General features: G+C 48.1%; 1 protein-coding gene across 3 annotated transcripts in view; it reads left to right on the plus strand.

The window, feature by feature from the left end:
* The window catches only part of ACVR2B (activin A receptor type 2B), a 35123-nt gene extending 25466 nt beyond the window's left edge, over positions 1-9657 (plus strand). For all 3 annotated transcript variants that reach the window (XM_061127808.1, XM_061127807.1, XM_061127809.1), the window contains exon 11: positions 1338-9657. In XM_061127808.1, coding sequence (XP_060983791.1) covers positions 1338-1532 — 195 coding nt within the window. In that variant the 3' untranslated portion in view covers positions 1533-9657. The remainder of the gene's footprint in view (positions 1-1337) is intronic.
* The last annotated feature ends 4638 nt before the right edge of the window (positions 9658-14295 follow it).

The following is a 14295-nucleotide window of genomic DNA, read 5'->3' on the forward strand; positions in this document are numbered from 1 at the left end:
GGGGGGCAGGGACAGCCTCCTCGGGGCTGCGGGGGAGGCTGTGGGCGCGGGAAGCTGACGGCCAGGAGAGGAGCTTCACCCAGCCGTGCGGTGCGGCAGGGCCAGAGCGCAGGGCTCAGGCTGCAGGACCGTCCCCGCCTCCCCCCCGCTGCATTCCCTCCCTTCCACCAGCGGGGTGTCTGCGGGTTAGTGCTCTCCAAGGTGGCGGCTCTGGTTTTGACCCCAGAGAGTGATGGGAGCTGACACATGGGACGGAAATCCTGGATCTGTCATCAGTAGCTGGGTGACATCAAGCAAATTGCTTGATTTCTCTGAGCTCTTGTCTCCTCAGGGTAGTATTAGATTTAAGGAGTTGCTGTACCTCGCTGGGCAGGGCACCGATCATTTAAGTGTTTCATACGGCTTAGCGCTGATGAAGTAATCGCTTTCCCCTGCCGTCATCAATTTCTTGGGTCTGGGCTAAGCTCCGTGGTATCTGGGCCCCTCCAGTCTGGGGACGTGTACAAAAGACCCCAGCTGTGTAAACTGTTCCCATTTCTTGGAAGGACATTTGCCTTGAGCGCCATTGAATCCTTCTCCCTGGTACCCTAGGGTTGATTCAGAAGGACATCACTGAATGTGGGAAGACAACCTCTTCCCACACGGTCAGGGGTTGAGCCGTGGAGGCCAGGTTCTGCTGCCATGCTGCTTGCTCCGTGAAACCCAGGACTGCAAACAGAGAAAATTTAGGCACAGGGAGAGGGAAGTTGGGCCTTACCTTCTGCCTCAGACTTTCAGTCTCTCAGGGCAGAGATGCTGCAGTTGCCAGTCCAGTTCCCTGACGTGAGCAGGTCCAGAGAGGTCTGAGCGTGGCCTAGTGCCGAGCAGGCTGGATTGTTCCCAGATGTGGGTGGGCTCTTTGGTCATCTTGCGGCCTTTCCCGGCTGCACGCAGTTGGTTCCAGCCCAGGGTGTCAGGCCAGGTTCCCTGGACTCGGGAGGTTCTGGGAGCCATGGGGAAAGCGTGGGATGAAGCCCCCTCTGTCTGCACTGTAACTGCACACTGGACCCCTATGTGACTTGGGCTTTGCCCAAGATTTTGTTGCAGTGTCACTACTCCAAGGCAGGCAGCCCCGTGGGGCCCTGGATTCCCTTGTTGAGTATTGAGGTTCAGTGGCCCTTTCCTGGGGGCTGTGGGGGAGGCCATGGGCTCAGGATGCTGACCGCTGGCAGGGGAGCTTCCCCCGGACCCCTGTGGACGGGCCTGTGGGCTCTGTCCTCAGGAACGCCGTCTGGTTTGCCTGTCCTCGCTGAGGGCCCCCAGCAAAGGCATGTGTTTCCTCTCCCGCCGGCGTGCAGGGCCTGGCCCAGCTCTGCGTGACCATCGAGGAGTGCTGGGACCACGACGCGGAGGCGCGCCTGTCCGCGGGCTGCGTGGAGGAGCGCGTGTCCCTGATCCGGAGGTCGGTCAACGGCACTACCTCGGACTGTCTTGTCTCCCTGGTGACCTCTGTCACCAACGTGGACCTGCCCCCGAAGGAGTCGAGCATCTAAGCCCAGGACGCGAGTGGATCTCCAGACTCAGTAGATCTGAAGAGGAAAGGAAAAAAAAAACAAAAAAAAAGTTGTGTTTTGTTTTGGAAATCCCATAATACCAACAAACACATAAAATGCAGCTGCTATTTTACCTTGACTTTTTATTATTATTATAATTATTATAATTATTATTATTAATATTATTTTTTGGATTGGATCAGTTTTTACCAGCACATTGCTCTACTGTATCGCAAACAGCGGACACGTCAGCAGGCGTTGAGGTGCTGAGCTGTGAATGCAGAACCAGCGCCATGCTGAAGAGCCTCAGCCGCCTCCCGCCCTCCGGGGTCCATTTTTCCCCGCTTTCTCTTTGTTTGTTGTCTCAGAACCTGTGACACAAAGAAACCCATCCTGTCTTAGGAAACTTAATGCTGCAAACTCTACCTAGAGGAACCTTTGAAGACTGTTACATAAGAACACATCTTCCTCATACGAGGAGTTTCCCTCTGCCCTCGTCCCCCTCCCGCCTCACCTTTTCTGTGTTTTTCTCCCTTTTTAGACAGTGAGTTTAAGAAACAGCAGGCGTGTCTTTTCACGGATTAACGGGTGTTGTCCTGACCGAGGAAAAACTGGGCTGAGGATGAGGATGGTTTGGACTGGAGGGGAGGACGGAGCTGGGGGTGGGTTCTGGAGCAGAGCTACACTGGACTCGGGCACATTTGGAGCAACATCCTTTGCTATGAGACTACTTCTCAGGTAACCCGGAATTGAGGGGAAGGAGCGCCTGGAGGCCGAGCATGAACGGCAAGAGCGGGGTTTGGAGAAAGTCTGAAATCAGGTGTGGCTGTGGCCCATCTGTTTGCCCTGTCCAGTTTTTTTTTTCACTCTCTTGGGCTTGGGCATAGGACACAACATTTTTTTCTGCCCTGATTTTAAGGTTTGGCAAGGGTAGAAATCATCACGGTTTAGTGAGTACAGTCTTCATGAGACATTGTACTGTAAATATCTATAATGGGGGAAAAGTTGAAATACAGTTTCCTCCTGGAGCAGTTCAGGGAAATGGCCACAAGGGGGCGCCCTGCACAGCCGGGGCGAGAGGATTTCCTGGGTCCGGCCTGGCCAAGGCCTGACTCTCTGGAGAGCCCGAGTCCTGCGGCGCTGGCTCTGCCCTGGGCGGTGACATTACTGTCCCTTAATGTAGCTCGTGGACACAGCTTTCTCCAGACCCCCTTACAAGAGGTGCATATTCGAAAAAACCGTTTCTCTGTTTTGCCATAACCTTGCTCTCGTCAGTCAAATGTTCCTAATGCTGCTGTTTCAACCTTTGAGTTTTTTTTTTAATTTATGAAACATGCAAATTAAAACAAAACAAAACACACACATCCACACAAACACTTTGCTATGTGGCTTCCGAGGTTTAAATTTTGAAAAGTAAAAGAATTAAAACTTCACGACCACAGACCACCTCAAACCAGAAATACCTCAGAATTTTCTACTTGTGTAAGTTTTATTATATATTTTATTAGTTGTGTTGTCTCGTAGTAAGTATATTTTAATGTAAGTTGGCTTTTATGACAAGAAAGTTTAAAAGAAATAGAGAAAAAGAAAAAAAGTTGTGAGTCTTCTAGGGAGTGCTCCCGTTTTTCGTTGATAACGTCCCCTTGTAAATAACTGTCATCCACTGTAGGTTGGCTGTCTGGGCCGAGTCTGGGCATTCATCACTCTTATTTGTGAAGGCGTTTCCTTCCCATTGCTTTAGACCATTTTATTTGGAAAACTGGATCTCTTCACCTTGAGGGTAGGCGAGTTGGTGGGCGATGGGGAGAGGTTGACTGGGGTGAGAAGGGGGGCGCCTGCTCCTGAGTTTTTTGGAGGTCCCGCTGTTTCCCTTGACTTGAGAGGTCATTGTTCAGAATGACAGGCGACCCCACTTTAACCTGGGAAAACTGTGGCCTTTAGACCCCCATGAGGTAATTTTACTTGAGACTTAATTTCTTAAGCAAATCCGCAGTGGCGAGAGGGGAACTGACTGGCAGGCCTCTGGAGCCTCGCTGCGCGGGCCGCCCTGTGACGGCCGGGCCGGGTGGCGGGGGCTCTGGGCCCCCCAGGCTGCGTCCTGCTCCGCATGTTTGGACACGGAGTGCAGTGGGAGGCGAGCTTTGCTTCATGGGTCAAAATGTGAGCTGGCCAGGGTGGCTCCAGGGGCAGGTTTTTGTATTTTTTAGTAAGTTATTTGTCTATTCCTTCTTCCTTTTCTTTTTTAAACTATTTTGTGCTGTGGTATTTTTCTTCCCTCGGAATGATTTTTAACAGCAAAACAGGCCTTACAGCAGTTGCTTTTCTTTTCCACTTATTTCTTTCAGAAGCTTTAAAATATTTATTGAAAAGTGCCATATCTGGTTTCTCCAGCTTTGTCCTTACTTAGGCAGTGCTGGGCATCTCGACTTTTCTACCCTCAGAAGAAACAAATAAACCCCTAAGAAACGTAGCTGATTTCCGACAGGAATGATCGAATCCCTGATCCTATCCCGCGGGGAACACTAAGCCCCAGCCTCTGTTTGGTTTTAGATTTCCTCTGGGCAGCGTTTCTTTTGTGTGCTGGCTTGATTCTCATGAGAGCAGTTTTGCCTGCTGTGGGACCTTCAGGGCGGGCCTTGAGGCCAAGGCAGGGATGGGGCCCCTTTGCCGACCCTGTGCCCGGCCACTGTTGCTTCCTTGGGGCCGTGGCACCAGAGTGAGGTGTCGGGAATTGGCCCCCGTGGTGTGTGTCTTGGCAGAGGGCTTCTGGTGGCACACGTGTGCTGTGCCGAGGGTCCCTGACCGTGCTCGTGGCCAGGAGAAGGTGGGCATCTCTCTCCCCACATGCCGCTGGGGCCTGGGGGCGCCTTCTGCCTCTGGTAAAGTCATGTTTGCCCTCACGTGTCCTCCGGGGCGTCAGCCGCCCGGGTCTCCGGCTTGTGCCGATGGGGTTGTGGGGCTCAGCCTGGGCTCATCTCCACAAATGTTTCACGCGCTCTCCATTTCCAGGGAGCTCATGTCATGCCTACCTTTTTTCTCTCTCCCTCCAAGCTCTGTGGGAGACTGGGCGCCGTGGAGCCTGGTCTCATTGTCCCTGCCCCGTTCAGGATAGGAGGGTGGCCAAGTCAGAGGACAGAAGTGGCCCAGGATCCCTGCCCCTTCCCCCTGAGTGTGTCGTCGTCCAGGCAGGCTCCTGGCTGTGGAGAGAGTGTTCTCCTTGATCACTCGTGGGGAGGTCTCCTGAGCCAGAGAGACCCAGGAGTGAGCAGGGGAGGGAGCAGACACGCGGGGACAGAGGCCGCTGGGTCCCAGTGTCCCGCAGAGGATGCTTCATCACAGGCCACGGGAGGGCGTGGGCATGGTCGTTAGCATATCCTGGGGCCGTTGGTCCCTCCCAGGAGTCCTCTGGTTGAATTACTTGGGGTGTGAGGGCCATGGACAGCACCTGAGGAGGAAGGGAGACTCGGCCCTGTGGCAGTGGGGTACGCGCCGTCAGCCTGGTGTTCAGATGGCCTCCTTGTCCTCTTGGCTCAGCAGGGGCCCCAAGGGGTCAGCCCTGCTGGGGAGGCTTCCTTACGCGTGCTAGCTGCTTCTGACGCAGACTGCATCCTGCCTGGATGGGGCGGCATGTGTCCAGAAGAGGGACCTTGTGTAGCCTCGATCAGCCTCAGGATGCTTGAGCCGCCCACTCTTGCCTTCTCAGCCAAGGGAAAATTTGTCATCTCCAGGCCCCCAAGGTGGTTCTCCCCCTGCCCCGAGGGACCAGGCCGACCCTCCTGTCGTGGCTGGTCCTGTCGCGCCTTAGGGAGCTGAGCAGGGGATCCTGCGGTTCTTCTCTGTCTCCTTTCTCTCCTGCTGGCCGCCTTCTGCTCCTCTTTGGGTGCTGGGGCTGCGTGTGTGATGTTTCCTTCGTGGCGGGCCGAGCCGTGTATCGAGGGTCCACCATATGTTGTGTGTGGCTCAGAGCGCCCCAGCCCGTGGCCTCGGTACTCCGAACCACGAGGCCAGGGAGGGGGCTGTTCCATTGGGGTGGGAGGACTAGACGGCCCTCTTGCAAATGGAATTCTGCGTCTTCGAGAATACAATGTGAAGTTCCCAGCATCTGTTGGCAGTACAAGGATTTCATGTTTTTTTAAAGTAATATAGTGAGCATGCGTACATAAGTTTTTAGAATTGGTACTAGAAGTTAAGGGGCTTCCCAGGTGGCCCGGTGGTAAAGAATCTGCCTGCAGTGCAAGAGACGTGGGTTCAGTCCCTGGGTTGGGGAATCTCCTGGAGGTCAGGAAATGGCAACCCACTCCAGGATTCTTGCCTGGAAAATTCCATGGACACAGGAGCCCAGTGGGCTGTAGTCTGTGGGGTCACAAAGAGCGGCATGTGACCGAGAACACATACTAGAAGTTGAACAGCCAGGCATTATTCTGGAGAACTTGGCTTACTAGAAAAACACCTAAATTGGAAAGCGTTTTCCAGGACTTAACTCAGTTTATCTGTCCCAGCTCTTTCTGAATCTTTGGAGAGACGGCCAGGCCTGCCTCAGACCACACTCTTCAAGAAGCACAGAGAACTGACTCACGGCCCCCCACCTCCCACCCCATCCCACTGCCTACCCTTTCGGTTCAGGGCAAGCGGCCAAAAAAGAAAAGGAGATGAGGCGGCCTTTCTGGTTACTGGCTGTTTACAAAAGCTGAACTAGTGAAACATGCAGCAGCTAATGTGCTCAGCCTATTAATGATGAGTTTAGGTCTCAAGCAGGAGTTAGGTTTTAGGCAAAGAAACTGGCCCAGTAATTCAGTTGATGAACTATTTGTTTTTCTTCTTAGTCTAGATTTGTAAACAATGAATTCAGGGTTATAGGCATGTTCTTTAAGTAAGATTCCTGACAGTTAATTTGCAACCGGCAATCCACCTATGAATGTATCCCAGACCTTTAGGAGGCTTGGGGAAGTTTTTTTTTTTTTAAGAGGATTTAGTTTTGTAGCAGAAATAAATGGAAGTTTAAAATGCACCCTTCCCTTGGAAATTAATTCATGTGACTCAGCTACACTTGAAAAACAATTAGTCGGCCCTCCGCATCCATGGGTTCCTCATTCTTGGGTTCATCCAACCTCGAATCAAAAATATTTGGGGGAAAAGAATTACAGAAAGTTCCAAAAATCAAAACTTGAATTTGCCACTTACTGGCAGCTCTTTACATAGTACTTATATTGTCTTTACAATTCTTTACATAGTATTTTATTGTATTAGGTATTATAAGTAATCTGGAGGTGATTTCAAATGTGCGCCATTTTATACAAGAGGTTTCTGCATCAGTGGATTTTGGATCTCCACCCCCCACCCCTCCACATAGAGGGACGACTGCAGTGGGTCCAGGAGAACTACAAATTGCCATCAAGTAGAAATCCAGATTATCTAGTGGGATATTTTGAATATTCTTGTTTTAAACTCATTTTGCGTTCACTGTAAGCTTTGGTTTGGACAGAATTTTGAATTGAAAGGATTTACCACTACTGAAAATTTTTACCAAGCTTTTACATTGTTGTGACGGTATCTTCAGGTGTGAATGAAGCAGGACTTTGTGATGGTCATCCTCATGTATCCCTGTAGTGCCAAAACCAGTGAGATTTTTATTTGCTCCTATGGCAGCTCGTAGCGATAAGACAAGTGTTTTTTCCTCATGAATTAAAACGCATATTCTCTAAATGCCAGCATGTGGAGATGGGCTTTGCACTGCCCTTTCCAAGAGTGTCTTTGGATTGTCTGGGGCCTAGGCAATTCTGAGAACTGCTGCAAGCCAACTACAGGACACTAGAGAAATACACACACAGACGTGTGTATATGCAGTGGATTCTACAAACGTGGGCTTTTCTGAACATCCACAGAAAAGCGTTTCCTTCGCTTGCAAAGTTTACATTTTGAAGCTCACAGTTACAAAAAGTAGGACCCATTAGCTCATGTTTTTCAGGCAGATGTGGATGGGTCTTTTTTTTTTGGCAAATGGAGGAGTCCTGTCTTGAGCCCTGGGAATTTCTGCTGTGGGTTGGGTGCGGGCTCATTCCTGGATTCTCCCAATCACGTTTGCATTGGAATGTTGTTAGGTAGCATTGTAAATAAAAGAATAGGTTATATAATAGAGATAACGACACTTGAAATTTTACTTTAAGAAATCTATAGCACTACATATATATTTAGTTATATCACCCAACAGATTTCTTCTGCACAGTGTGGAGATTGTTTTATACCACAGATTATTTTTATAAAGTCTAGTGAGTTTGAGTAAGAATGATTTTTTAATCAGAGTCGTGAGCTTTACCTTTCAAGATAAATGTACACTGGAGTGTGAGTGGTGTGGGGCTGTCACGGAGTGCTCCTGCGACTTCTCGTTGATACACTGGCAGATTGCAGTCCACCGATGGGTCTTGTTTGGCCCGAAACTCCACCTGCAGCTGTCTGCATGGGGCAGTCTGCCGGGGTGAGGGGCTGGGAGAGGCCAGAGGATCCTGCAGTGTGCTTTATATACGTGCTTCCTCCTGAGGTTTCTTTTGAACAAAGGGTTCTGAGGTGAATAATTCCCTTGTAAGTTACTCTCATGGGTGTAGTGGTGTGAAGGGGTTTCGGGGAACAGAAATGGTACCGCGGTGCAGATTGGGGTGGTTTGGGACTCGAATAAGATTCAGGCAACAAATGTGTAAAACAAGGATTCGGTGATTGGGGAAATCTACCAAACCGAATGATCTCGGACCAAATCATCCAGTTTTCAGGAGAGAAGTTTCCATTTGGGAAGGCAGGGGTGTGGTGTGTGGACCCTGCGATCGGATTAAATGGAGGGCTGCCCGGCTCGCCGTGTTCTCTGTTAAGGCTGCTGGGAGGCGAGAGGGGCCGGGCTGGCTCGCCGCTGGAGTCTAGCGAGCAACCCTGGAGCCCGCGGAGGAGGCTCAGAACCATGTACCAGCAGGGCCTCTTCCCCACATCTACAAGGTTTTCCTGCTCTTCCTACAAAGGTCAGCATCACTGCCGCGATGTGGACGGCGGTCTTTGTGGTAGCCTTTTGGGTTTTGGGTGGAGAATGGATGGTTATTGGGGTGAGCCTTACTGATGTGGATGTTTAAGAGGTCAGTCGTGTAGCTAATACTCTGGATCCACAGTTACTGAAGGCCCTCTGGCTTCAGCTGCTGGGTTCCAAGGTGCGCTGGTTGGGACGGTGTTGTCAGGAAAGTCTCTGATGTGTCCTGTTAAGCCTGCTGTGCTTCTCTTCCGTCTGGCTGAGAGGACCGTTTTACGCCACCCCTTTTATACTTGAATGAATTGAGTTTCGGCAGATCCAGGAGCACTCTGGGAATCGACCCTGCTCCCCATCAGAGAACACCTGTCTGCCCTCCAGCCACACGTCTTGGAATGTAATTCTGTTGTGCCTTTGTTTTTGTCACCTGCCTCCCTCCAAAAGCAACTGCTGTAAGCTTTTTTCTACTTGTCTTTTCTACCGGAAGTCCCACCTTTTTCCTTTTTCCCAGCTGTATTGTCTGGATGCAGTTCTGTGCTCCAGGTGCGTTAGAATCAGTTACCTCAGACCTCGTGTTGAACAGTGTCACCATCTGGGTCCTCTCGAAACTGCAGGCTTGCGACACGCACACTCACGCATACGCACACGCACGCACGCACACACGCAGGAACCCTGCCGAGTATGGGTACTCGTTTGTTTTAAAGTAAAACCCTTCCCAAGGATTGAAAAACAGGGGCTTCTGGCAAGCTCTTCACGGCCCTGTGGTGGGATGGGTCTTGAGTGTCATCTGAACGGTGCTTCCCGTGTTCCACTCTGAATTCTGCCATTTTCAGTATTCTCGTGTCTGAATAGGCAAAATGATTCAGTTGGTTGGCCTTGTTCACAAATGAATTCTGAAAATGAGCTCTTTGTGACACTCGTCCAGTAGCTAAAGCTCAAGTGTAGAACATTCCCTTAAATGGCAGGATCGAACCCCCACCATCCACCACAGTGCATTTTGGGAAGATGTCTATAGCATACGTTGCTGTGAAATTAGGCCTTGCGGGTTATGGCTGTTTGTCATTTGGATGTATTTTAAATAAATATATATATATTTTTAAAGAGCGTTTTTTTTTTTTTTTTTTTTTAAACCAGTTCAGAAAGTTTAATTAACCAGCAGTCACCACATCTGAATTTGCGTCTCCGGGGCGTAGATGGCAGACCAAGATTAAAGTGGTAACTCAGCCCTATGAGCGTGGGCTGCCTGCCTGGCTGGTCCTGCTGACCGAGGGACAGCAGGGTCAGCATGTCCCCACTGGGTCCCAGCTCAGCCCTCAGAGTGTTCAGTCTCTACTCTCTGCAGGGGCCGCTGACTTCAGTCCCTGCAAGGACTTCAGTCTAGCTGAGGTTTTCTCAGAGCACTGCCACAAGTTAAGTGTATGTTTCGCCAAATAATTTTTCCACAAGGGAAAAATGCACTCATCGAAATTTTACCAGCAATGATATAGATGAGAGTGGGAAGGATGAGGCAACAGCTGGGGTTTGATTTGGAAAGTGTCCAAGTCATTTTCGAGAGGCCGTCTGAGAGCCAGTGACCATGCAGAGATTCTTAGGAGACCTCATCTGAGAGCCTGACGACCTCCTGGGAGGGGAAGACTTGTTAAGATGCCAGCGTCTTTTTCCTTCCCCCCTCCATTTTTTTTTTTTAAGAATTCTGTAAAAATGCAAAAGCAAATTGGGTGGTAAACTTGAGAATTGGGGGGGTGAGGGTTACCGCAGATGAGAAACATACTTGGAGATTTCAGTTCCATACCACAAATCCACACGATGCCATTTTTCAACTGTACAAAAAGAATCTGCTTATGAATTTGACATATTTATGGTAGCATCAAAGGCCAAATTTTCCATGTGTTAACATTTTTCCACATTTGTCCTTGAATCTGAATAACTTCATACAGTACTGTAAATTCAACTTATATTGAGTTTGATGTCAGTTCTCGTGAAAAGAGCTTCTGCATGCAACAGACACAGTTAAAGAACACAGCAGAGTACATTTGCAGGACCAATTTTGGAACCAATAGATGTCACCTCTCATTTGCCATCGTAATATATCAGTTTTACCAGCTCCTTCTAAATGTGTGTATTATTTGTAAGGAAAAGATGGAAAACCCTAAGACTTATCTAATAACTTAGTGGAGAATGTGTGTGTTGGGTTTAGGATGGATAGCAAAGTCTTCTTGAGCTGTGTTATCTAACGTGTATATAAAACTGTAATTAAAAGTTTGGATTCACCTGTTTCTTGTCGTTTACAATGATGAATAATTTGCAAACTCTGGAAATGTGACTAGGATATGATTTCAGACAGTAGAAGTTGAGGAAGCTCTTCAAGTGCTAAAACTAAAGACTTCTTGTTTTTGGCTCAAATTCAATAAGTACTGTGTACCAGGATATGTGAGATGTAAATGTAATAGGTCACTTTTCACCCTTGTAGCTATACAATAAAAATTTTGTAGAACAGAAATAGATTGTACTACTGAATTAACAAAAGTTATACTAAAGTATCATGTTTAAAATATATATATATATACACACACACAGAGCTAAGCTTGTTGCTGTTACCCTGTCTGGATTTGAAAAGTGTGCTGATTTATATATATATAATATATATTATATATATATAAAATACACCTATATATATATTAAATACCTGCACACATCTAAAATGGCCTAAAGCAGACATCCATGTAATTACAGTTGCAAAATGAAGACATTTTGGAAAGAACATTGTATCATAGTTCATTCATTTGCAGTGGATCTTTGTTCCTTTTTACTGTGGTAATTTTAGAAATGAGTGTCAAGTTTGAAATGAGATCTGCTAAGTTGGGGTTTTGCTGCTTAAACTCTGCACTGGGTCCTCAAATAAACCGATGTGAATGTAGTTCCCCCTCCCCCCCGTGTGAAGAAGCAGCCACACCCCAACAGAATAGGAGGAAAAATCTAGAACTATTTCAAGTTTTATCTTTTTGTATATGAAAATAAAATAATAATAATAATAATAAAACCCTGTGGTCTCTCTTAATCACATGGCAGGGGGGTTCTGTTCTCCCACTTACATACAGGGCCAACCTGAGCACCTCTGTGAGTTCCTCTTGGGGACACGTGCACTTGTTAATGGCTGGTACCAGATTGCCAGGGGTCTATGGCTGACTAAGCACAGGTCCAGTTCTGCCCTTCAGAAGCTCAGAACTTAGTTGGAGATACAGCGGGCATCTCCTTCATGGACCATCTTCTGAATATGTTCCTGCAGAGCAGGGGTGTGTTTTGCAAATTCCCAAGACCTCCTCACGCAACGCTACCCCACAGTCCTATGTGCTTGGCAGACAGCCCTGAGCACTATTTTTGTAAGTGAAGCAGAGAAACCCAGAAAAAACGTTATACTCAGGACTGCTGCAGAATACAAGTGCTGCCATTTCCAAACATGGTTGAGTACCCAGGTCACTTGCTGAGCTTTTAAAAAAAAATAAAAAATAAAGTGATGGAACACCTCGCCAGATGTGAACCAGCAAGTCAGGTCTTTTGTTTTGGAGTTAACCTCACTAGATGCAAACATGGTTCCCTGCTAATAAAATAATTATAGTCTCTTCTACCTAATAAAACAGGAAACACTCAGAAATCACCTCACTGCTTTCTGCAGTAAGATAAATTTTTTTTTTGGCCTGTGACTAGTACTTGCTAAGTGTGGAGAAACAACTGCTTTGAATCCTTCTGGTGGGGTCAGTGCATTTTTATTCACTTTATTCTGAAGATTAAATAACTTGCTTGGAACACTTGGGAACAATTTTTGATGAAGGGAGGGGCCCTTTATTTAGGAACCACCTGTTCAGTTTTGGGTCCATTTTGTCCTTTTAAGTGTTAGGAAGTTCACCTTTTATCAGTGAGTGTCCTTAATCATGAGAAGGAGAAGAAGACGAAAGGCTAATAAGGTTTTTGAATAAAGACCTTGGTGCTAACAACATTGGAAGTTTGGACTGCAGGGGCCATCTGGTTGCTTTCTCTTCAGCAAAGGAATTTTTTTCAGTTAAAAAAAGAAATGGAAATACAAGCCAGTTCATAAAAGCAGGCTTGCCCATATGAACAAGTAGAAGAAGGCTCAGGGGCCATTCAGCCTGCCTGCCCCTCCTTCCCTTACTTCTCAAGCACCCCTATGGAATACTAGAGTTCCCCTGATGACAGTTTTAAAACTACTAGTCCTTCATTTTAAAGGTAGGCCAACAGGCCCAGAGGAGGCACCCTACCCAGAGTCAGGCAATCTTTACTTCTAATTCTTGACTCTTGGAACCCAGTATGGGGTCCACCATTGTTTCCAAGTGCAGGATGTGGAAGAGAAGTCACCCACCATTCCCCTCTAGTGCTTAGCTCTGCATGGCATTCCGGAGGGCCTTGAGAAATACCTCTTAAGTGAATGTGTATATGTATTAAATTCTGGTGGAAGCAGCTTTGAAACCTACAGATAACTAGTGCTGCCTGGTTGTATTTGTCTGGACTCTTGACTGCAAATGCCAGACACCACTAAACAAACAGGAGGCTTTGCTGGAAGGATCCTGGGACAAGTGGCCAGCCCAGCTCTGGGTAAAGGCAGGATGTGTCTGGGCTTCTTCGGGGGCCTTGGAAACAGGGGGTCAGCATTACAGACCTTCACCTATGTCTCAGCATCTGATCCCCTTGTGTTCTGTGCAAAACTAGATGCACCTGCTCCTTGACTACTTAGCAGGAAAAAAGGCCTTATTAGGTGCCAGAGTTCCACTTGTCACAGCTTTGCTACCTGGAGAAAGTTCCAGATTCAAAATCTTTAGGAAGGTTCTGGTTGACCTAGCTAAACCAGTTAGTGTCAGAGGCCCAGGGGATGATACAAAATGACTTCATGACAGGTACTTCTGGGAGGAGGCATGGAGTCATGAAACTGTCAAAACAAGGTCTACATTGAAGTTAGCAATGGCTTCCTGCTTGGTGAACTAAGGCCACACGGAATGCTAGAGATTATGCTGTAAAGTGAAGACCTATTTGTGAGTGGGAGTGCATATAATATATCCTTTCTTAGCAAGCATTCAGCAATCTGGATTTTATATAGAAAGTAGAGCTAAAAAATTGCGAATATTAACAGCATTTAACATGCCTCAGGTTCTCAAGACACTTTACATGCTTAATCTCCTTTAATCCTCACAAGAACCCTAGGGTCTAAGAAGTATTACTATTATTAATCTTGTTTCAAAAGAGGAAGCAGGTGGAAAGTGGTTGAGTGGGAATCCAAAACCTTGTTCTGTGATTCAGGGTCCTAAACTACCATCGAGTACTGTCTTGTCCAGAAACTCCTTAGGCGATGCAAAGCTGCCTTCGGAAGTTATGATTTGTGTACTATGCGACTTCAAAGCCACGTGTCATGAACACACCTAATGTGGCGCTGGTTTTAGAATCAGATCTGAGTTGGAATCTCGGTTCTTAGGACCCAACTGTAAGCATGTGCAAGTGGTGTACTCACCTGTTAAGTGGGTCTAAAAGGATTTGATGTGCACATACTGAGCCCTCGCGGGGTCAAGCCTTCCCGCGTCACCCGGCCTAAGTGGACTGGAGGTGGAGCCTGCGTGCACCTGGGCTTCCAGGTTTGCCGCCAGAGGGCGCGCGCTTGCGCTCCGGCCTCCGGCGTCCGGGAGAGCCTCCGCGCCCGGCGGCTCGAGGTGGCGCATGCGTGTCTCGGCCCCGTGGTTGCGATTGGCTTTAAAGCGGCCG

Source organism: Dama dama, chromosome 24, assembly GCF_033118175.1.
Source record: "Dama dama isolate Ldn47 chromosome 24, ASM3311817v1, whole genome shotgun sequence".
In the NCBI taxonomy this organism is placed as follows: Eukaryota; Metazoa; Chordata; class Mammalia; order Artiodactyla; family Cervidae; genus Dama; species Dama dama.